The sequence below is a fragment of the Python bivittatus genome, unplaced genomic scaffold (genome assembly GCF_059951505.1).
Source record: "Python bivittatus isolate LINGU-HERP-01145 unplaced genomic scaffold, Pbiv_v1 ctg000330_np1212, whole genome shotgun sequence".
NCBI classification, from domain to species: Eukaryota; Metazoa; Chordata; class Lepidosauria; order Squamata; family Pythonidae; genus Python; species Python bivittatus.
In genome coordinates, this window is record NW_028277058.1 from 44,904,524 (window position 1) to 44,929,350 (window position 24,827).

The 24,827-nt window shown below is 39.0% G+C and overlaps 1 protein-coding gene across 2 annotated transcripts; it reads right to left on the reverse strand.

Moving 5' to 3' along the window:
• Nucleotides 1–1,179: 1,179 nt before the first annotated feature.
• Nucleotides 1,180–24,380, reverse strand: MKRN1 (makorin ring finger protein 1). Of its 2 annotated transcripts, XM_007427199.4 has the most exons (8): nucleotides 24,113–24,379; nucleotides 13,556–13,684; nucleotides 11,855–12,075; nucleotides 8,820–9,046; nucleotides 5,522–5,736; nucleotides 4,745–4,855; nucleotides 4,148–4,286; nucleotides 1,180–2,898 (listed from the first exon to the last, which is right to left on the reverse strand). In XM_007427199.4, exons 1-8 carry the CDS (start codon nucleotides 24,322–24,324, stop codon nucleotides 2,686–2,688), a joined length of 1,467 nt encoding a protein of 488 aa, XP_007427261.2. In that variant the 5' UTR covers nucleotides 24,325–24,379; the 3' UTR covers nucleotides 1,180–2,685. The 2 variants fall into 2 exon arrangements, with proteins under 2 accessions (XP_007427261.2, XP_007427262.2); XM_007427200.4 differs by lacking the exon at nucleotides 4,745–4,855 and having other exon boundaries at nucleotides 24,113–24,380.
• Between the last annotated feature and the right edge of the window lie 447 nt (nucleotides 24,381–24,827).

The following is a 24,827-nucleotide window of genomic DNA, read 5'->3' on the forward strand; positions in this document are numbered from 1 at the left end:
AGGGAGAATGGCAGAAAATGATAAACTGACTTATTAAAAGAAAAATCAAATTATTACCTTAAGGAATGGAAACCATTGGTGGACTATTTGCAAAATGCAGGTGGGGCGAAGCTTACATGGGGATTTGAAGATTAGTTTATAAATGTAATGGAATATGTTTTGACGAAGAATTATTCCTATTTAATGCATTAAAAACTAGCACCTATGACACTCTTACTATTCTCAAGACCAGAGATAGATTGGAAGCTATCTATTTTTCATGCCTTTCTTCTATTCCTTTACTTTATCTCACATTTTCTTTTCCTTTTTCCTATAATTTGTATTTTTCATTTTCTTTTTCATTTCTGACTTTTAACCTTGTAATTTTAAAATTTCAATAAAATATTATTATAAAAAAAAAAGTGAGTAGGGAGAAAGCTCTCTGGTGGCTCAGACTTGTATGGTCGAATATGTCCTTTGCTGGAGTGACTAACTTTCTATTATTCCCAGCCCATAGAGTCTGACAGAGGCCCCTTACCTTTTTAGATGTCCATATCTAAAGCCAACCTTTCTTCTGAGAAAGAGGTTATTTACCTCCAAAGTGATGAAACATTAAAGGTGAATGAGAAAGTAATGTCTTTAATGGCTATTCCCATTAACTGAAGCATGATAAAATACAAAAAGAAATCAGATTTGGAACACACTAGATTTTACTGGGTCAGTTCGTATTAATTCAATAGCTTACAAGGATCAGATCTTAAGTATATTGACCACAAATATACTGAGCAGAGCCATTTATTTTAATTCACGGAGAGGACAATGTTGTGTCTTCTGCTGGTTTGTCTCTACTTAAAATAGATGGCCCCAAAGCTGTCAAGTGTTTTGGACATAATGAATTAGATCCATTAAACAAAGCACCTGATTCATTCAGAGCTAATAAAGTTGATGTCCCACAGGTGACTTGAAGTTCCATAGGAAAAGTTAAATAACTGCCCTAGCCTAATAATCCAGGCAGATTTAGATCACTGAAATTATTACAGTACTTAATTATGGGAATGATTGTCAGTATCTAAAAACCCAGTAATTTAAAACTGGAAATTGAGGCTGATACCCAGGTTGCTGCAGAATTCAGAAAATGCATTTCTCTTCCTGTGTGCATTTTTCTCCAACCCCACTGACATCTCAAGAATACAAAGATCATACCTTTTTTTTTTTGCTTTTTTATTTGGGAAAAGTGCTTCTTACAAAAGGCAGCTGCAAAGTAACACAGACTTCAGCAACAAATTTTGATTCCATTTAAAAGTGAAAGGAAATGCAATCTAAAAGGACAGAAGCAGAACAGTTCAAGGACAATCCAGCAGCATTAAATGTAATGGAAAGTTAAAATTCCTTTGAGGAGAGAAGAAAAGAGAGAGAGAAGAGGTTTTGATGACATCAGTTCTTCCTAGCAGAACTGGTGCCTGGCTGCTTTTTCTATGGATAAAGTAGCAACATGCATGTTGTACAGCTACTGAGCCCACTCAGGTATTCTGCAAGGCAACGAGGAGCCTTCTAAGAGAGAGAAGGGATTTCATGGTTTTAACTCTGCTTAATTATCACACTGTTCTACAACTTTGCAAAGATGAAGAGAGCACAAGAATCCCAATATGGTGGTATCCTAAGTGGATAATTTGGTCCAGATTTTGGCTAATAATATTCCTACACCTGCGTGACTCAGATACACCCAAAAGGAGTAGAAGGATGACTAGGAAGAGAACAGAGTGCTGGTGTCAATAAGGAAGTGCCTACTCTATTAGTTGTTTTAAAGACCATTTCCACAGAATTTGCTGAGACCACAACATTCATTTCAAAATCCAGTTGAATGTTAGATATCATGCACCAAAAGGTTTGTGTGAAGAAGGGGATGAGAGAACAGAGGAAAAGGGTTTAATACACACATATACCAAGTTGCCCGGCCCTTGGGATACAACTCTGTATTTTATTTGTATATACATACATAGAAAGTTCTCCTTTCACGCACAAACACATTTGCCTTTCATGCCGAACAGTAAAAACCCGGAACATTCGCGCCTGGTTCTGGTTACACAGTAGTAAATAGTGAATGTGCAAGTAAACGAGACCAAAACCACAAATGAACACATGTACACGAGGGGGGTTGGAATGGAGCTAAAGCCAGCCCAGAAATTATGTGCTGGCCTGAAATCTGAAGTAGGAAAAATGGTTTTCAAAGTCTCTATTGTGGAACACGGCAGTTGGCCAACATCTGCCCATCCCCCCACAGTACAGCCAGTGCTCTCAGGTTTGTATCTGAGCTCTTAAAGATGAGTGTGGAAGTCCTGTAAACATGTGAACCCTGGAACTGGGTGAATCCTGTCAGGAACACAGATATAAAGCAACAATTCTAATCTAACTGTCTGACAGTTAAATTCATTTTTACAAAAAACTAACGTTTTAAAGGTTTATTTCATGTCATTTGTTTAACAGAAGAAAAAAAAAACACACTCCTGGGGCTGGGAAGGGGACAGGTTGGAGGGGAGGGAAAGGAGACAGACCCTGGGGGAAAAAGTTATTACAACAGCAGCACCTGGAATTGATAGGCCTGCCTAGGAGAAAAACACAGGCACTGCCACAACACCACAGGAAAAGAGCTACTGCCTGGGAGGGAAAAAAAAACTGAGCAGACAGTCCAAACACCACAAAGATGTGCTATAGGTCCAAGTCATAATAGTCTTCCAGCTCATCATGAAACAAGTCCCATTCATCTTCGGAGTCTGTTAGGTCATCATCGCCTCCTGCCGCCAGCAACATGAGAAGCATTTCACCCAGCTCAAAGGTCACCACCTCATCCTCATCATTCTCAAAGGGATCGCTGCTCTCCCTCTCTTCAATGAATTCCCAGAACCGGTTTCTCCGCTGAGCCTACAAGTAGAGCAGAATTACTGGCCTCGGATGAGTGCCATTCCCCAAAGAAACCCACTCGTCTGACGTAGATGATTCCAACAGCTAGCCTTCCAATACTCCTTGTTCCTCAAACATCTCTAGACAAAGGGGCATTATTTAGAGCAGTGTTTCTCAACCTTGGCAGCTTTCAGATGGGTGGACCAACTCCCAGAATTCCCCAGCCAGCCTTGAAGTCCACCCATCTGAAAGCTGCCAAGGTTGAGAAACACTGATTTAGAGTGTCAAGATTGCTTCTCTAATGCTACCAATATCTAAAAGTCAAAGAAAAACTCTGCAGACATCCATGCAAGGAATTAGGATCATGAAAAAATAACTATGATCCTGAAATTTTTTACAATTTTTTCTATTGAGTAGATTTTGCACACCTGTATCTCAGTGTCAAAGGAGAAGCCTGAAAACAGATAAACACCACAGCATTATATCAAGTCTGCAAATAATCTACCTAACAGAAGATACCTTTTCAGATGTTAATACTATCCATTTTCTGCAGTTTCAAGGAACACCAAACAAGAGATGATGGAAGGGGATGATCAAGGTCTCAGTTGACCATAATGCATGCCTAGTAGGTTGCAATCTTCTGGGTGGGCTATAATCAGATCTCCATCAATATTTCTTACTAATTTAGAGGTGGTGGGAGGGACTCTTACTTATTCTGATACAATTTCATTCAAGGGAGGACTACTTGATCCTTCTTTATAAAATCAGGAAATGTTAAAGCTACATCTCTGTCCACCAATTTATAACAAAAATGTATTTAAAGTAGATATTTGGCAAAGGGGATCAGATACATTATTCTAGATAGCACTAAGCTAAATGGAATGTACACGTTTCACAAAAATCATCAGTCCAACTGTATTTTTTCAAGACAGCCTACAAGAAACTTGCATCCATTCAAGACAGAAATATAGTATTGGCATCGCTCTGATTTGGCTACAATTACATATAATCATGCACATTACATGATCCTTGACTTTGGGTTGACTACCCTTCATGATTAAAAATTGCCCTGTGAAAAAGTGGTGCAGGAAAAAAAAATAAATTAGAAGAGGATATATGACGTTTTTGCTTCCGTAAAGTTACTCTTTGCTGCCCCCTCCCAATCCTGTAGTTCAAAATAGTTTTTATTCTGCTATCTTCAAAAGCCTAACTCAAAACTTATTTTTCTATTGTAAAGGGAAAAAAAATCAACAAAAGCAGTGGGACTTACTCTGTATCTACTTGAAGTTCCCACTTTCTGCCTCTGGGGCTCCTCTCGGCGGCCATCAGGATATGCGTGTTTGTAAAAACAGTTCCCTCCAAATGGGCAGCTCCCACGGCCTTCATCAAAATACCTGCATGGCTTGTTGCTGGAAAGGAAAATATCGCAACCCTTACTCACAGCATAGCCAATCAGATTTCAGTACTGTATTTGCTTTATAATCCAGGTGACTTTTTCTTTAAAAAGAGAGACTGCTTGTTGCTGAAGCCATGTTAAATTAATTAACATACGTAACACAGTGGATTACGTGGATGTGCATACTCAAAAGGTGTGCATATGGAGAGGTGCATGCAGAGGAAACACTCTGGAATCAAATGTGCTATTATTTATGGCTAAATTGTAACCGAGTGGACAAGGGAACAGCACATGAGGCTATTTGGCACAAAGGTTACTTGTGTAAGTAGCATGCATCTGCTGGTGGTTAAAGATGCATCTCATGGGGGTGGGGTGGGAAGGAGGTATGAGAGGGCTTCAGGTAGCATGTTTTCTCCATGTATGCCCTTCACCTCTGTGGTCAAACTTGGTCCGAGGCTGCAATGCTCATACCTCATTGCCTCCTTGTATTTCTGAATGAGTTTCTGCTTCTCTTCCTTCTCCTCCACCCAGTACTCACTTGGAATGACAAAGTTAGATGTGATCCGACATTCTGGGCAGGACCTGGGAAACGAACAGACTGCACTGCAAAATTCTACATGACAGGGGTACTATCCCCAGTACAGACATACGCCCACCTTTACAAGCAGTCTATCGTATCTCTGACCAGTCTACTGCATTCCTTTAACAATTTAAAACTCCCCCAATCCCAGGCATTTTTTGAGGTTTTCAAAGAACATGGAGGGGGAAAAACATTTCACACACAGACTCATTTTTCTTTAGATATAAATAAATTTATTTTTGTAACTTTGTTTTCTTGGATGTCCATATTGGTTTGGGTTTGTTTTTCCAAGCAGATTTTAAAAAGGAATGGGCCACTGGCTCAATAATGAACGAGAAAAGACTTAAGAAACGCATGTTTGGAGTTTCTGTCTCTTGTACCATTTTTAACTCAAGTGATTTTGTACTGCAACCAACAGAACAGCAGGTTGCTACCATTTAACAACAACAAAAAAGTATGACTTAACATTCAAACTCAGTGGACCTTGCTGACCAGTCAAGAGTACTGAGGTCAGAAAATTGATCCAAAAAACCCTCAATGCTGAATGATAACATTACTTATGTATTAAATGCAGTCTTGGGATGAAAGAGGGACGAAGTTGCCAGTTCACACAAAATACTAATTCTCCCCAAGAAACAACGCACAACGGACATGGGGAAGTGCCTCACTTTATGATCTTGCTCTCAAATTGTTTAGCGCTCCTCCACTTGCGAATGCACTTGAGACAGTAAGTATGATTGCAGTTGGATAGAATCCCAAATCGACGCTCGCTGGGATTGGCTTTTTCATACACCACCTCCATGCAGATTCCACACACCATGTCTTTACTACGCTGGACAGCAAAGGAGAGCTCCATATCCTTCTCGTGAGCTTCAATGCAAGACTGTGAAAAAGAGAAGAAGAAACTGACACTTTCTGATCATAAAGTTAAATTTAGAGAACAATCCTCATAAAAGCACTTATCCTGAGAGATCCATAACTTCTATTAAGCTCTTCTCTGTCACTAAGTGACTTCAGAAGTAATTTTTCCTTAGGTACTTCAGATTATAAATTGTCCTGGGCATGGGAAGAGTGAGAATCCAGGGCACACGTATAGTCAAATCCAGAATATTGCTGGGTTTGCACCAACAGAGTGATGATATTTTATTTTTTTATACTGTTTTCTTGTGACCTTGTCTTTGTTTTGTTAGCTTAATTCTTATTCTTCTGGCAGAAAGAACTAAAATATTGAACTGAAATACAGTTTTACTGTAAGTTGCTTATTTCTCAGTAGAAACATGACTAAGTAATACATAATAAAATGCATGTAACAGAACCCCCATGCATATCTACCCAGAATTAAGTTCCATTTGCATCTACCAGAAGCAATTGTAAGTCTGAAAAATGGCAACAGGTAGCCAAACTATCTCATATTTAAAGATAGTTGAGCTGTCTTATTCCTTTTACCCCTCCAAACCAATGGAAACTAAATGTAACTACCTAATTATAGTGATTAAGCCGAAAATAAGCATCCTGTTTACAAGAATATTGTATCTTCCTTTTGTGTTGTGTCTTTCATATTATAAGCTTGAGGACAGGGATTGCCTTTAATATAAATCTTTGAAACCCACTTTATGAATGTTTTTTTCATTTGAAGCCCAGTACTGTAAAGATATAATCATGTATTTTATCCCTCTAGGTATAAACTATCTTTTTAAATATGAACTAACCTGTACTGGAGAATCACATTTAATATCTACTGACTATAACAATATGATGTCATATAGCTAAGCAGAACCTGGATAAAATCTAGAAGCTGGATAAAATGTGCAATTAGCACATTTCAGAAGGATTTGCAGAATCCTATAATTTCTCACAAGCGTTTATTCTTGATATGCTTTATCTATAGTTCTTCCATTTTTTATTTTTAAATTTCGTCCTTCTTACTTTCATTGAAAATTTCTTTATATAAGTTTATCACTAAAATTTAAAATACAACAATGATAAACACACAGTCCCTTGTAAAGTTTCTCATATATTAAAATCTGTAATAACCTAAAATACACATATAATTTCCCAATTATCACTTCAATGTATTTCAAAAGGGAAACACAGCCTTATGTATCCCATAGAGATGGCAGGTTATGAAAATATTTTATTTCCTAAGAATCTGTCTTTCCAAGCAAATACCCCCAAGTGTGTACCACCAAGTGTGTTAGAATGTAAATCTCACTGCCTCAAAGGATTAACTAGGAAAATAAAAACTGTCAAGTGCACAAACCATCTTACAGCTCGGATATTCTGGATCAGATGGATTATCTGGAATTCTTTCAGTTGGATTCAGGCCTGCATATGGGACAGAGTGCCTTTGATCACTCTGCAGCAGACCTGAATGGAGGTGGTACACCTCTCTTGGTCCTGCTGGATCTCTCAGTGGCATTTAATATCATTGACCATAGTATCCTTTTGGAACTTCTGTGAGGGTTGGGGATCAGGAGCACTGTTTGGCAGCATTTCTTCTCCTGACTTCATGGGCAGGCCCAATTCCTGTTGTTTGGGGAAGACAGATCAAGCCTTTGGCATTCCACTGCAGGGCACCCCAGGCTTGTCCCTCTCCCCCATCTTGCTTAATATCTATCTGAAGCTATTGGGAAACACAATCCATTGGTTTGTGGTTCCATATCATCAATGTGCTGATGGTACCCAATCTTACCCCAGTCTATGGACAAACTGAGACTGAATCCCAGGAGAATAGAGATTCAGTAAATACAGAAACTTTTTGGATCCATGGATGTTCAAAGTATTTTTCTTGACAGGGTGCCTTCCCCAAAAGAGCTGGCATACAATCTGGGAGTGTTCCTGGACCAATGGCTCCTACTATAGCAGCAGGTGGGGGTCATGGCCAGAAGCGCCTTTGATTGCCTTTGTCTGGCCTGCCAGTTGTGATCTTACCTGAATCAGAATGCACTGAAAAAAGGGACTTGTCATCTGTCAGGTACACAAATACAGTTTGCTTTACACAGGACTATTGGATGATCCAGAAACTGCCACTGGCTGCCCATTTGCTAACCTGCATTAGCAGGTTTAGTAGAATGATCCCTATCCTTCAAAAACTGTACTGGGTGCCAACAGGCTTCCAGACCCAATTCAAAGTGCTGGTTGTTATGCCTTAGGCTCTTGTTATCTTTGGGACTGCTTTCTGCAGGTAGAATCTCCCTACTCTATTTGGTCTAACTAAGAGGAGATGCTCTGGATCCTACCCCCTAAGAAACTGGAGGAGGGGATAGAGACTTGGAGGATGACTTATACTGCAGTAGCCCTCTTGCTGTAAAACAACTTGATGTAGAATAACCCAACATCAGATTAGGCCCAATCCAGATTACAGCATACTGAATGTGTTTTTCTTTGCTTTTTACTTTATATATTGGTTGTTATTGTTTTCTTTCACCTATGTAAGACACTTAGAATCTGATGAATCAGATAACACACACATTTTTGAAATAAAAAAAAATTCTACTGAAGGTTGGAATGGCTGTTTTCCCCCTTTAGAAGAGACATAATTTAAGACCCCCCCCAAAAAACAGTCTAACCTAGGATTGAAGTCTACTTAAAAATTGTTTCTGAAACATTATTGAAGACTACACTCTTTGTCTAGCAGTGTTCTAATCATGGACATTTTTTTATAATCTTGCATGTTTACATGTCAAAAACCATTATTACTCTTTTGCAACATCCCTCTCCAAATTTGGAGATGGGGCACATTTTTACAGAATTTGCTCTAGTTGTTTCCTTGTGCCAGCCCCAGTTAATGCCAAAGCATTCTACACAAAATCTGCACAGCAGCATATCCAGGCCATTAGCCACCTGCTTGGACCTGAGATAAGAAGTATTTCATGGACCTGAGAAACCCATAGCCTTTGCAATAACTCAAATGTTTCTGTACTTTTTGTTAGGCAACTAGTTATGTCACTTATTTTCCCGCCTTACCTTTATGTGCAATGATCTCTGTGCAGCATCAGCGGGATGGAGGACCTGCAAGCCACACATGTCGCAGACATCTCCATGAATATATACACAATTTTCTCCATAACGGCATTCTCCTACTGCTGCATAGGGACACAGTTGTTTCTTCATCTCCAAGCTGGTTTGCTGTTTTTCATATTCCTCTTCAATTACCATTCCCTGCAGAGGAGTTTCAGTGCAGGAAGGAGCAGCTGGAGCAATCAGAATGAAGACACAGAGTGTTTGATTCTTGAATAGTAGAGCCTGAATAGCAGTTTTAAAATACAATCATCTGAAATTATTTTACCTAAGAAAAATAGCTACAAGTTAGTCTTCTATCACTATCTCCCTTGTTTCCCACAGAAAACTACTGCCATCTTAAGAGTTATTTGAAACAACATGAAACATCTTTTTAATGTATTTGAAAATCATGAAGGATATGAAAAAGCGCTTATTTATTTCAGCAGTCTATGTTCCAAGTGAAACATTTTAAAAGGTACATACTGTATACAAAAAGCATGGAGATGCGCTAATGTGCAGATTGTGCATGCATACAGACTGACATGTGAAAGAACCAGCTTTTAAACATTTTATCTACCACATGAAGGACAACCATGGGTAGGCACATATTGACAATTATTACTAGTTTCAGTGACTGTAAGCAGTGCATGATGTTCAGACCTTGGTATCTCGTACTGGAAAACCAGAGAACGAAGCATTTCAGCTACCTTTTCCCAAGTTAACATGAATCAGCTTACTACTGACCCCCTGCTCATGTGGCATGACTCCTAAAAGAATGGCAGCTGCTTCACACTGCTGATTCTTCTAAACAATAATGTCTCATATCCATGAAAATATAAGAAAAGTTCTGTGTAAACTGGGTTCCATCACAACAGTTTTAGTGGCAAGTATAGAACTATAGAAATGATTTAGTTCACAACATGCATGTTTGGCTTATTTGGTTGTGTCCAGGAATTGAGTAGTATCTAACAGATTATGCATTCTTGGCTATACAGTGGTACCTCGGGTTACGAACTTAATTCGTTCCGTGACTCTGGTCGCAGCCCGAATTGGTCGCAACCCGAAGGAAATTTCCCCATAAGGTTCAATGTAATTACCATTAATCCGTTCTGGCGTGGAGGACAGGGAGGCAGCTATTGCTTGGAGGGAGAGTCCCCCTCCCTACGACCACGTGTCAGAGGCTGAAAAATGGCCGCGGACCACATGTCAGGGGTGGAAAAATGGCTGCGGACCACGTGTCAGGAGCAGAAAATGGCCGCGGACCACATGTCAGGGGCGGGAAAATGGCCGCGGACCACATGTCGGGGGCGGGAAAATGGCCGCGGACCACGTGTTAGGGGCAGAAAAATGGCTGCGGACCACGTGTCAGGGGTGGAAAAATGGCCGTGGACCACGTGTCGGGCGGAAAATGGCCGCGGAACACGTGTCAGGGGCGGAAAATGGCCACGGACCACGTGTCAGGGGCGGAAAATGGCCGCGGACCGTGTCACGGTAGGGAAAATGGCCGCGTATCCTGTTCGTACCCCGAGGCGGAGTTCGCAAACCGAAGCAAAATTTTGCAGCCGGAGCTGGTCATAACCTGAAAAGTTCGTTAACAGAAGCGTTCGTAACCCGAGGTTCCACTGTACTCTTTCCTAAACACATTATTAGAGAAGTGTTGACAACTGGAAATAACTTAAATTCATATAAAGGGCAATAGAGAGAGTTATTAATCAACAGCTTGGCTAGGCTAGAAGAGGAATTACTTGAACCAAGGCCATTCAACAAGATCTGCACATCAAAAACAAAAAGCTTAGTCACAAGAAGCAAGCTGAACAATTTATGCCATGTGCTCTTATTAGAATCTCTGAGTAATTCTACCATCAGCTGCTGAACAAAGTAAACATGCTCAAAGTTCTAAATAACCTGAAAAACAATCAAAGCCACATTTATATACTGGACATGGCAAAAAAATCCAAAATTTACACCTGGGTAGTGATACTTTTATTAGAACCAACCAAAATAACACAAAGTGCAAACTTTTGTGTTTGCCAGATTTTTAATTAGGTAAAGCACTACAAAAAATAGGGCATAGAGAAGAATCAAGGAAGTCTAACCATTAGAGCTGACATTTTAAGCCATGCTATTTGAAGGACCACTGAGTGGTTCTGCATTCAATCCATAAATTCTACCAGGTATTGCTGTTATCAGATTACACTTAATCTTCAGAGGAGAAGAAATGGTGGTTTCCTCTAGTTCTAAAGATAAAAAGACATTACGGCCCAGCCCCAGTTTCAATCCTCTGAAACTAAAATATTTTTCACGTCACCAAAAAAAAAAAAAAAAAGGCCACTTTCAGTCTGAAAAAGAACACCTGCCACTTGGATAAGGAAAGTATTCCTAATAGGAGGGATAAATTACTTGGGAAAATTTATATTCTCTATGTAACTGTAAACTGTGACATGCAAAGGCAAATCAAATGTCTCCTAGCTGATAAAATTTGGAATACCTACCAGAGATCTGCAGCAGCATTTTACATATATAACTTCCTCTCACTGCACACACACTGCCTTTGTGTTATCTTAGGCATGTTTATTTGAAATTAACCCTCAGTGAGTTCAGTGGGCCTTCCTTCAATGAATATGTAATTTAAAAGCCTGTCTAGAATGTTTGGCACCTTCAGACCATAACAGATGGCTGGCCAATTGTGCTCAACTGAATGGATCACAGGGAGACATTGCACTCAGTGGTAAAACTGGGGGAAAAACCCATAAATCTCCAGAGAGCTGCTGCCAGTCAGTGCAAATAATAATGGGTTGGCTCATCAGCTTTTGATTTATTATAAGGCAGCTTATAACACAAAGCAGGACAATTGTTCAAATGAATATTGAAAATATTCTTGCTTGTAATATCTCTTGCTTAGATACTAATTCTAAGGAGACCAAATATATATATATAAAAAAATACACACGCCAGTGTTGGCAATGAACATTGATCACTATTACAGTGAATCAACTTACCACGGCCAAAGTACGGCTGCCCAGGAATAAACTCCACAGCATTCACCCAATCTTCAGCCCGAGCTCCTGCAGCTCCCAGGTCTTTGTCTTCTATCTCATTGCTGCTTGCTTCAAGTGTTCCAGGGGATGGGGTCACATCCGTTGAGGCCGAAGGATAGGTTTTTGCAGCTGGACTCACAGAAGTCATGTCTTCTCTTTTCAATGGCTTGGTATGTTCATATCTGATAAGGAGCAAAGTCAGAAATGGCAAAAACAATGCTACGTGAACTTCAGTTAGAAGAAATTGCTTCAAAGAATCAGAAATGTATTATGTGGAATGGGGATGAGAAGAGAGAATCTGTTAATATACTTGAAGAGGTCTTAACTACAGAAAGTTACTTGACAATATATTTTGCCAGAGATTAAGAAGTGACTTGTTAAGCTTCACTGAGATAAATACTTTCTTTAGTACTCTGTACTGCTGGGAGAGCTATCAGATATAAGTGCCCTTTAGGAAAAAATATATGAAAGATATAATCCATTTATAAACTTTGTTGATCAGTGAGAGAAAGCAATTCTACTTCCTGGGATTTCAAAATCTGTTCCAAAAGGTCTCTAAAGCAGATTTTGAAGGTCAGTGAGAGAAAAGGGAAGGAATCTACTTTTCTACCATATAAGTGGACCTCCGTTCATACAGTACTGGATTCTACTCTAGGGATTCTCTTTCTTCTCTTCTTCCAATTATTTAATTTTAAGTACATTTTCACACCCAAAGTTTTGGTACAATTTTTTTTAACATCTCAGAAGATAAAAACAGCAGGAGGAAATTAAACTGCATGCATGCAAGAATACTATATATCATTCTTCCTGAGCCCCTTTGCAGTAACTGCATTTATATTAAAGAATATACGCTGTATTACTTTACATGTAGACAGGTCCCCAATCGAATGTCTGAAAACAAAAAGTTTAATTCAGTGTTTTAAGGGGGTTTAATATGGCTGCTGAATTAGACATGTGAAATTTTGGTAGATGGTCAACCTTCCCCAAGCTGTTGACCTCCAAATGTTTTGCAGCCCAATCATTTGTGGACGTTGGGAATTAGAGTGGAAAACCAAGAGGCATGCCAGATGGGGGGTATCAGGTTAGGCAAAGCTAAAATGAAGTAGAGCACAGCAGTAAAATATTTATTTCGTTGTAGACAGTACAGTATGATCTTACTGCCTAGATGGCTTCTATAAAAGTTTTGTAGTGTACAGAAAGTGGGAGTTAGATGGCAGTTATAGACCCAGCAGCTACTATTACTGTCTCAGCTTGGCATTATATTTCCAAGCCCAATTTATGAGTAAAATTCCACCAAGAAATCCTTTTTCTCAGTATCTGCACAAGCTTTTACAGAATACAAAATTTACCTGTGTAACACTACGTGAAGGCTCCCATTGATGTGGAACCATTGATGGCAGCACTACAAACCATAATCCTGCTCTTTGCTTGCATGTATAGTGGTAGTGCTGCTACCACTATAGTGAGTGGTGCTGCTACTACATCAGCACTGATGGTGGAAACAGGTAAGGTGCAGCTTCCATGATCAGGCTTGCCCACATATTATCACATTCATTGAATTAAAACTCGTTTATTTCTTTAGAAAGCCACTGAAGATGACTAGCATAAAAATAGGGAATTTGCTTCTTTGAAAATGTAGAACATTCAGCTGCATTTCTGTACCTGCAACGATCTCCATAAGCACAGCATCCTCGCTGAAAATACCTACACACCATGCCAGAGTGAGTAGTGTAGAGATCATGGGAATAACGGCAGTTGTCCCCTTCTTTGCAAACGCCGTGCATGAAATATCTGAAAGACAGAAATTTGTAAATATGGCTGAACCAGAAAAAAGAATATTATGTAGTTTTAATGGAATTCCATCATGCCTGATGAAAATAAATGACAAATATTCCTGAACAATAGTTTTAATGTTCTGGAGTGACAAACTCAACACTTTAGTCATTGTGACTTCTAGCTATTGATAATTAATGTATCATGGATTTTTCTAACCATATTTTAGAACTATCTGAACCAATGGCCACCACTGCAGCTTGTGGCTGAAAATTGCATAAATACATGTAAAATACTTCCATTTGCTTGCCCTGAACTTAATGCCTATTAGATGTGTGGAATCAAAATGCAGGACACAAATGCAAAACAATCAAGGCTTCACTGCAGTGTTTATTAGACAGTATGTACTGGAGGGGGACCCCACCAAAGGTTAGTGGGAGACACTCCCCTGTAGGCAAAATGAATGCCCTGATATTTATACAGTTCTACAAGAAGGGGAAGGGAAAAGAACGCATACATATACATATTCATATGATGATGCAGGCATGCCTAAATGAGCAATACTTCTCAAGTTACTATCTGCCCCTGTTCTTGTCTGCTATCTACAAGGACAGAACTGCTATCTATAAGGAAAACAATAGTGTCAGAGAGGAAGAAACAAATTGGTTCAAGGTGCTAACTGCCAGGAAGAAGACATCCTCCCTTAGGTTGCTATGGGGATGTTTGTGATAAGGAGTTTACAATCAGCCTAGTTCACACCAGCTTCAAGGAATGTTCACACCAGCTTCAAGGATGCTGCACATTCCTTTATGTTTCAATTTTATTAAGGCGATCCCATTTGTCTGAGGCCTCTAAAAACTTGCTTTTTTTACCCGAAGATTCACCCAAAGATATATTTTCCTCACAGATGTTTCAAAACTATTTCATATTTTGGTCCTCCTCAATTTCTCAAAGATCAAAGATGCTAGGTCAATCTTCCTTTTGATCATGTGGGGCTACTTTTAATATTCCTGCTGCCATGTTTCATGGCTGCAATGAATTTCTTTTGTTGGAATTCAGTGTTTTGTATTCTCCAAACGAAGTTTCTCAGGAATGCCTAAAAGATACATTTCGCCTTATCTGTCTTTAGAACATTGTTCCAATAGCTGGATCCTCAAGGTGCTCTTTGACAAATTTGATATGCCTGCAATGTGCTTTCTGGAAAACAGTGGTTTCCTTCTTGATATCCCTCCACGCACACCACTTTTGTTCAGTGTGTTTTTTTAATGAACACTGACATGAGACAATGCAAGAGTGGCTCGCAGATGCCTTGCTCTCATGCTGAGATCGTTCAGTCAGAAGTGTGGTAATGCTTTTTCAGACTAACACACTTTATTAAAAGTTTTTGTGATCTACAGCTCAATTCATCAGATGCACGGAGCAACTAAACTCATAGAATTTAAATTGGGATAAGTTAAGGTGGAAAGGAGGAGGAGACAAGATGATTGTGCAGAGGCAGGTTACATATGAGACAGATTACAACTACCTATCAATTATTTATTTATTTATTACATTTATCTCCACCTATCTACCCCAATGGGAGATTATAATGTATTAAAAACCATTGTGTTTCTTGAGACCTGAGATTGCTGAACTCACATACATCACAAGATTTTAAGCTATCTCTCATTCAACTATGCTATTAATTTCCCCCCCCCAAAAAATACCTACTTTGAGATCTATAATTGGAGTATCTGGGAGGCTGAAATGCTCTGATATTATTTTGTCCTTGTTTTGAGTCCTGGTGTCAAATTTGTGTCCATTAATTCTTTTTTTTGCGAAGTTTGGCCTGCCTGTCCTAGATAGAATCCAGAGGGGCATATGACGGCACATATCACATTAGAGGAAGTGCATATGAAGGTGTCTCTAATCTTGTGTGTGTAGTTGTTGGGGCCTGTGATAGTGTTATTGGTGTAAATGTGGGAGCAAAGCAGACATCTGAGTTTGCTGCAAGGTCTGGTTCCCATGTTAGTATTAATGTCCTATCGTTCTTAATATAGGATTATAATGCCAATTATAAGTAAATGGGATAATCTCTTCTAATTTAAACGTAATAATCACTGGAGCATGATCTGATATAAGTAATGATAATTTTAACTTATTGCAAAAAACCAAAATACAATTAGTCCTTGGGTTATGATCACTCATTCAGTGACCATTCAAACTTATGACAGTGCTGAACAAGGGGGACTTACGACTGGTCCTCAGAGTTCCAGCCTGCAGCATCCCTGAGGTCACATGATCATGATCAGAGCACTCAAATGTCTGGCTTGCGATTACAACATCACAGCAAGCTGCGGTCATGTGATCGTGATTTCTGACGTTCCCTGTCAGCTTCCCACAAGCAGAGTCAATGGGAAGCCAGCAGGCACTCCTGCTCCAACCACTTTTTCACCCACTCATGCTCCGTAGCACCTGCCCGCAGCATCCCCCCACCCGTGTTCCGCAGTGCCTGCCTGGAACTGCTGTCACTATGTGATGTGGTCATGTGATGTCATGCTTTACGACCACATCGCTTAGCAATGGAAATTCTGGTACCAATTTCCGTCATAACCCAAGGACCTGTAGTTTTAGATATCCATATGCAATCTGCCCTAGAGGGGATTTATATCTACCTGAATAAAATGTATGTCCTTTTGTTGCAGGATTCATATTATTATACAATGCAGAAGCAAAGCAACAAGTAACTCAAACTTTGAGAATTTTTTTCCAAGAAAAGAATACAAATGAAACATCAGTAAGAATAAAGTGGGATGCTGTGAAGGCAGTATTAAAAGGAGAGTGTATAAACCAGATGAGCACGATTAAAAGGCAACTAAGCTTTATTCGGAAATTAACAATTTATTAGCAAAATATAACAGAACTGGATCAGCTAGTATACTGTATATAAATAGTAAATAAAAGGGGAGAAATGATTTGGAGACAAATAAAATCTCCTCACAAACTATTTTTGCCAAGCAAAGATATTACAAACTTGATAATAAAAATTCTAGAATACTGGCAAATAAACTGAAAAAAGCTAAGAAGTGTCCTATTGTTTTTATTGGTGAGAATCTGGTTCTGATTGGGTGGTTGTCTGTGTGCAACAATGGGCCTGCCACTAAATGTTCAACAAAGCTTAGTGGCCATTATGGGCTGTACTTATTAATAACATGTTTGAATGGTTTCAGCCGTAAGCTGTAGATGACAACTAATAACGTTCTGTTATTCTGTATTTGTGGTCTTTTAATAGGTCCTCTCTGAGAATAGGTTGACTCTACTGATTTGTCTATTGATCTCATTGGGTGGGTAGTTCAGTCTCTTGAATGCCTGGCTGAATTCCAGCAGTTGAGCATCTTTGTCAAGTGGGTCAAAACAAATGTAATTGTAGTATAGTGCATGAATATAGATATAGATCTGGTGGTTTGTTCTGGGTGGAAGTGGGAAGCATGTAGGTATGCATGGCAATCCATAGGTTTCCTGCGTAGAATGGTGTTATATGTCCACTGTGTAGTTTTACCATAATATCAAGGAAATGAATTTTTTTGGATAAGCCAAAGCTGAAGTTGATGGTAGGGTGGAAGTTGTTGATGTTATGATTCAATCTAATGAGATTTTCATTTCCCAGCTTCCAGACAAAGAAAATGCCATCAATGAACTGTAAGTAAAGGAAAGGTTTCAGAAGATAAGAGTTGAGAAAGTACTGTTCTAGGTCATCCATGAAAATATTGGCATATTGTGGAGCCACAGTACAACTACCTGGTTTCATATTAAATTATTCATCAGTCACTCCAATATTTGATATCTTTTATGTGCAATTTGTTACATTAAGATGTTAGTAAAAGTGAGAAAAAAGTGACAGGCAATGTGGCTGGCATTAGCTGCTGAAACTATAACTATAGACTAACTCTGTCACTGACAGGGGTGTTACCTAGCTGATTTGATTCAGTCTGTGCAAATCAGTTGTTAAACTTTTTCATGCACTTCCTGAGGAACATCACTTTGGGTTTTGGTGCTGAGCCTGTGGATCCTCCCCTATTTGCAAGAAGATGATGCCTTGTGACAGGAAGCCAGTACATTATGTAGTTTGGAGCAATAACACTTTTATTCAGTTTCAAAAGAGTTTGTAGTCCCCTTACAGTTAATTGTGGAACAGTAAGGAGGGTAAAGATGGAATAAGCACTGTGACTGGTCTTCTGTGCTTGGGAGTGGGGAGAAGAAAGAGAATGTCAGAACTGATTGTTGCCTAATTTAGAAAACACCCCTGACCAGTATCAAAAACTGTAGTAGTCTCACATTACTTCTCACAATAGCAGTAATAATGGACAATCAACAAAATCTATTTAGTATCAAATTATCTGCATTTCCTTTTCCATGTAGGAAATAAATCTCTATTGGGGGAAAAAAAATCCCCCAATCTGGATTCCAGAGGCAGGTAGCCACCAGGCAGAGGTCTGGAATATCCAACTCTTACAGAATATTCTCTCAAGGCAGCCTCCCATAATGCTATGCTTTTATAGAGTAGGATGTTCCTTGATTTCAACATGTTAAGATGCTGAATTATGGTGCAATTAAGGTTTTAATATTTTTTGTTATTATGCTATTTATTTTTGGATTTTGCTGCTTATTGCTGTGTATCTTTAGTTAATAACAAGTTTTCTGAGTGAACTGCTTAAGTGAGTTCAAACTATCATCAATCAATCAAGCCCATATCTACATAGTCTGGTTCTTGTTTTTGATTCTTCTGGCAATTTTACCCTACCACTGCCTAAACAGTAACTCGCATGCATTTAAAAGCAGGTTTGCATTTTATCAGTCATTCATGTCATGAACTGTCATAACTGTGCACATCTACCCTAACAGTCACCATTATTTTGTTAAAATACAATTATTTGCAAAATCAGTAAATGAAAAGCTAATAGAAACAAACATACTGCTTCTTTAATCCAGTAAAAAAAAAATCCATGGAATAGCACAGATGTGCAAAATATTTCAAGCTTGACACACCTTCTCCCAAGCTCATCAGAAGCACTTTGATACATCCAACCCTATATTTGAGCTTGAAATACTTCTACTAAGATTGCACAGTATCAATCTTGTTAGATTGAAACAGCCCATTTTGAATTTAAAATATTTTGCACAGCTGTACACAACGGTGTCAATACTGTACAATAGAGAGTAAGTACAACCTCAGTCTCTGAAGAACCACTGAAAGACTTAATTTCCCAAATATGAAAAATACTCTTCATTCAAAAAAAAAAAAAAAAAGATGCCTGTCTTACAGAAAGCCAAAGACTCCTCTTAGTTAAAGAAGAGGGAAAACTATAACATCCAGACATATGAATAGTAAAATACCTCCTACTTTCATGGAGCAAAACAAATTTTGCCATCAATTAAGAATACATTTGTTCAAAGCAGCAAATTTCTTCCTAAAAGTAAATGTTCTAGCACTTTCTTCAACACTCCTGAATGTACTGGCATCCTTAAATATCTGCCATTTGAAGAAATTCACAAAGCTAAATTTGAGGTAGAATTTTAACATATTAATATATAATTCACTGTTATCAATGTATTTATCCAAAGAACAATCTGACTGCACACCTAAAATTAAACAATCAGAATGACAGTATCACCACTATTTAAACAAAAACTTTACAAAAGAAATGAAAAAGTGAAAGGAAATGAAAAAAAGATTCATTTCAGATTGCAATTCAAATGACACCTTAATCTGATGAGACTTAATGGAACAGAGAATTTATGATTTCAGAACATCCCATTAAAATTTTATTGCAGTTTTTACAAGTTTATTTATTACAGAAATTTGTATTCTGCCTAATCTCAAAACTCTAGGCATATAGCACATGAAGCATAATCCCCTAAAATTCAAAATATGCCAGTTAAAACATCCATAAGAAATTTAAATCAGGTCACTAAAAACCAACAAAAGGCAACTCAAACACCACTTGATTTCTAAACAGGGCTTTATATATTAACACCAGCACTTTAAATGTGAGTGGGCCATCATTTAGCAACTGATGAAGCACCCACAAAAGAACTGTGAACTGTTAAAATGGCTCTTACCCATCAGGAAGTGGGCAGATGCATTTTATACCAACTGAAGTTTTTACACAGCCTTCAAAGGCATCTCAAGGCAGAACATTGCAATTAGTCTAAGCTTGAAATTATGAGGGCCTGAATCATTCCCAACAGGAGAACTCAGTTCCATTGGAAGCTTACTGAATATTGTGTGAAAAAAATCAAAGAATCAGACAAATTCCCTTGAAAGCTAGTTTGCCTACCTATTATTGGAGATACTGGGTCTGCTGGAGTAATGATACCTATGTGGCTTGAATGTGCATCCTTGAGATCATGACCCATATGCAGAAGTTCTTACTAGTTCTTTAGCAGTTAAATTTATAGGAAAGATTCCATTAAGCTAGGATGTTTTAGAGCCACTGCTTAATAGAACTGCTTCAATCCTCTAAAATGAAGAAAGTGTGTCTTTTCCCTTAATTAAATCAATATATTGACTATTACTAAAAATACATTTATACAACACACTTAACTCATGATTGCACCTTGCTAGTATTTCACACTGTCTGTCAGATTCTCCCCCAGTAACAGAATCTCTAGGTCATCCATCATTTGCTAATATTTTAATTCAGAATATGCACTAAATAAACCTCATTAAAACCATGGTAAAATGAGACCAGAAAAACTTTCTAGAATGTATAAAGGTACTTCAAACTTATGTTGGAAATGTGGAAAACATTATGTCAAACTTGCAGTTTTATTACCAAGTTACATTCATCTGTAGAAATAAGTATCAAAGTAATGGTAACAATAACTGGTCTGGGATTTTAAAATATACAGTACATCCAAGGGTGAAGGGCAGTCCATTGTTTCTAATTTGTATTTAATTGAAACATTAACTTGGATTATGTGCTGTTTGCAGAGATTTCACTACTTTAATCTGATCGTGCACATGCACATTTACTGCTAGATTTCATAATGACCTTAATTATATACAATAAAGTTGTTCTGTTAACAAATAAGCAATGGGGGAATAGATGAACTGGGGGAGGGAAGAGTTAGAAATAGGACTGATGAGTTGGTAGTAGAGCAAATTAAATTTGTAATAAGAAACTCACACTATTTATGAGTATAAAACTGGAAAATCTTTAAGCAGTTTTAATTATTATTATTCCTTTCACCCCACATTCCTGGAAGATGGGTCTCCCCAGCATCTTTCATACAGTATTTGAGCACAATGAGACAAATACACACAACACCAGACTCACTTAGTAAATGCTATGATTGTCAAATATGAAATGAACAGTGAATCTTTTAAACTGTATTTTGTGCAGTACAATTTGACCTGTACAGATTGAATTTCAACAACGCCCACTCCAAATCTGATCATGTATTCAGTACAGATGCTTTAGGCCAGCTGGTTAAATCCACTTCACAACCTGAAGTGAACCCATAACACAGTAAAACCTCATGCTTTTAGTAATTTCATACAAGCATCTTTAGCCTGAGGCTATGCAGCCTAATTAACCTGACTCTTGTTCTCTGTTCATTAGATGCAGTCATTTTAAATCAATTGCATCTATTTTGTCTGATTTTATGTTTCTAAAAGCAGCAATTTTGAAGAGTAGTGAAAAAGATTCCACTAAGTCTATACCCTTTAATTAGCTGTTACCCATTTTAGCTACCTGACCATTATGCATTCATTGGAGCACAGAAAAATTGCCCTGTGGGAATTGTATCCAGTTCGCTCTGCAACAAACACCCATAGGAGATGGTGCTTAAGAATCATATTGAAATTATACTATTTCCTGACTTAATTATTATACATTGTTCTTTATGCAGATTCACATTGGCTGACCACTTTAAATCAGAAGCCATCATTCATGTTATACAAACCACTAGAAACCGAGAGGCCACCACCACTGAGAACTTAACAGAATAAGTTAAGACACAGAAAAGTAGAATACAGTGCTCAATTTCAGAATAACCACTCAACATAAATTTAAATACAACCTTTTAGCTAAAAGATTCAGGATGAACACTGGAAGTGATATTTTCCCTAATTTATTAGAGCCAGAATATGGTTCTCACTATTTTTCTCCAAAATATCAACCCTTAGCTTCTTCAGCTTGGAAAGAAGGGGAGAGAAAAAACTCTAAACGCATGCATAAACCTACAGTTTATGCATGAGGAACTGTGAAAGTTCCCAGTGCCTCATTATCCAGATTCCTATGAAATGAAAACAGTTTTCTAGCCATACACAGCACTGAATTCAGATACTTTTGTGTATTCCCAAAAACCAGGAAAACACCTGCAGCATTCATTATCACATTATCAAAGAACAAAATGGAACCCAGATAAAACTTCTTTCCTCTCTGATAGAGTACAGTGCATATTCTCACTTCATTTAGATTTTTTAACTTGGCACATTGACAGTGGAGCCTAGCAACAATGTTTCACATATTTTACAGCTGCATATTCATAAAAGATAGGACTACAAAACAGGCATTGTATTATGAAGTTTTTTTTTTAAATTAACCATAGTGAAAATACAAAACTATTCAGATGACAGTTAATATCCCTTACTAATACTAGAGTTTTCAAATCCAAAACCAGAATGTTAAAATGATATTTTATTTCATGTGGATAATAATTTTCAGATGACCTTCATAGGACAAACGCCATTTAGTAACTGATAGTTACCAACTTCAGATATAATCCAGAACACTAGTTAAAATAGCTAGTTACCTCTAATTTCCACAATTACAGAAAAACATAAATACATCAGGAAACAGGATGAGATACTTCCTATCTTCTGCACAAAGTTCCTTTTCTCTTTTTACATTCCATTCTTGGAAATTAAAAATGTCAATCTCTTCTCTTTTATGACAAAATTGCAAGGATAACCAAAACCTCAATAATTCTGTTTATTTACTTATCTGTCTAAGGTAAAAATTGTTAGATAGGCATTTAAGACCAGATTGGATCCACTGATGACTTAAAAGTTAGGGTTTACAAAACAATTTTATCCAGATTCCAGGAGTTCTCCCAAATGATTTTGATGAGGTGGCAACATTTTATTTTGTTTCAAAAATCCAAAAATAATAGCTATGGTCCATAAACTATGGCTTGAGTTTTGCAAGTAATACCCATTATTTCCCTGAGTGTATTAATTCCTGATTTGCAAACCTCTTACTGATAGATAGTTCAAACCTTATTTTATTATATTATGTATTTAAGAGATTTGTAAAGCTACCGCTCTCACAATGTGTGACTTTTGCGGCAAGTAATTTTTAAAAAAAATCAAAATCAAGAAAGAAAAATATACTATTCAAAGCCAAAATAAACAATAAAAAACAACAGATAATCAACACATATTCAAGGCTGACAATAACATACACTCACAGAATAGGCCTTTTAGGGCTTTGGCACTTCTGACGATATCAAACTGGGGAGCAAAATACACTGCTCTTCACTACTTTTGAAGATACAAATACTACACAACAATATAGAAGTGCACTATTTCTATACTAAATCAAACCCTAAGAATGAAGTTAGTTATCTTTAAGTTTAAATAATGTCCTATGTATGACAGCAATTTGAATGTATTCCAATTTGAAGTTTCAAATACCCTGGCAATTCTACTTTGCCCATCGCAAAGTAGCTTGCACAATCTGCTCACTGTAACGTTAAAGTTTCCACGTAATATACATATTGATCATAGCTACCTTGTCAAAAAGAAAGAGCATCAAGGGGAAAAAAACCTGGTGACATGAATGCTAAACCCAAAAGCAGTGCAGTATATTGTTCTCAGACACGAACAGGCACAATAAAAGATCACACCGTAATCTTAAGCTGCCGAGAGCACAGCAGCACTTAGAAGGGATGGTGAGAAGAAACGGAAATAAACAGGGCTCCAAAGAGCGCAGGGAGTATTTGCTGTAGTGAAGTAGTAACCAAAACAAAACGTCGAGGATGCCACGTGATAATAAGAAAAACCCCTAGCTCCAAAAGAGAAAGGCACCGAGGGAAACAAAAGAGGGATCTCCACTGCAACCGCAGCCCCTGTTGCCTGGGCTTTTTGCAGCTGAAAGCGTGGCCTCACAGACAGCACCGCAAAAAAAGCCAAGCCCGCCAGAACTGCACGGAAGGGAGCAGCGCCGATTAAGAGCAGCTTTTTATATGCCAAAGAAGGAGACGAAGTGCCAGAGCGCCCAGCCGGGTCGGGAATGACCTTAAGCAAGCCTGAAGTCCGCTTCTGTCCTCAAACGGGAGAGACGGGAAGGCAGGGAAATAAGCGCCGACGGGCTCCCAGGAGCGCGAGTCGGGACCGGGAGGCTTGGAACTAAAGGGGAGACTGAGGCGCCATCACCCGTCCTCGTGTCAGCACGTTACCTGCAAGCGACTTGCTTAGTCCAACAGCCGATGCTTCCCCCTCCGGCTCCGGCGGATGGTGGCTGAGGCTCGGCTGTGGGGAGGCTGGAGGCCGTGGTGGTGGTGGTGGTGGTGGTGGCGGAGTCGCCAGCGCTGGAAGCCGTGACAACCGCTGCCGTGGCTGTCGCTCCCGCTACTCCGCCACCACCGGGGGCCACCGCAGCCTCCGCCATTATTGTTTACCCCACACAGCGACGGCCCCACCGGAACTTCCGGGAACGCATCCTTCCGGCTGGTTGGAGGGGGCGGGGCAAAGCTCGAGGGGCGGAGAAAAAGGACGGGAGGCGGATTTAACTTCCCTTTTCGCCTCGGGGAAAGGGAGAGCGCTCCATCCTTACCGCTGTTCGATGAGCCCCGCCCACTGCGTTGGAGGAGGTTCCGCAGTTAGCTATTGGAGGAGGAGGAGGCGGGAATTGCGGAGGAAACGCCCGGAAACCGTCGCCGGGCTGCACGTGGCGGGCGGGTTGACGTGCTAGAATGAAACAGCGTGGCAGGTGGCGTCCTCTGGGTGCAGGTCGCGTGCCCGCGTCCTGGGGATGGGTTCCCAGTTAGGTAACAGAAACAAACATGACAAAAGCTGGGGTTTATTGAGGTTTCAGCTTCTGCAGTACACTTAAGCAGATCCTGTATATGCGCGCGCCGGCATGCGCATATTTGTAACATACGTGTAGGAATA

Coding starts and splice junctions, on each gene's coding strand:
- MKRN1 (XM_007427199.4), bottom strand. CDS start 24,324: ATGGCGGAGGCTGCGGTGGCCCCCGGTGGTGGCGGAGTAGCGGGAGCG. Junction 4,287..4,744: donor AAATACAAGGAGGCAATGAG/GTATGAGCATTG, acceptor TTTCCTTTCCAG/CAACAAGCCATGCAGGTATT. Junction 2,899..4,147: donor GAACTTCAAGTAGATACAGA/GTAAGTCCCACT, acceptor CTCTACTTGTAG/GCTCAGCGGAGAAACCGGTT.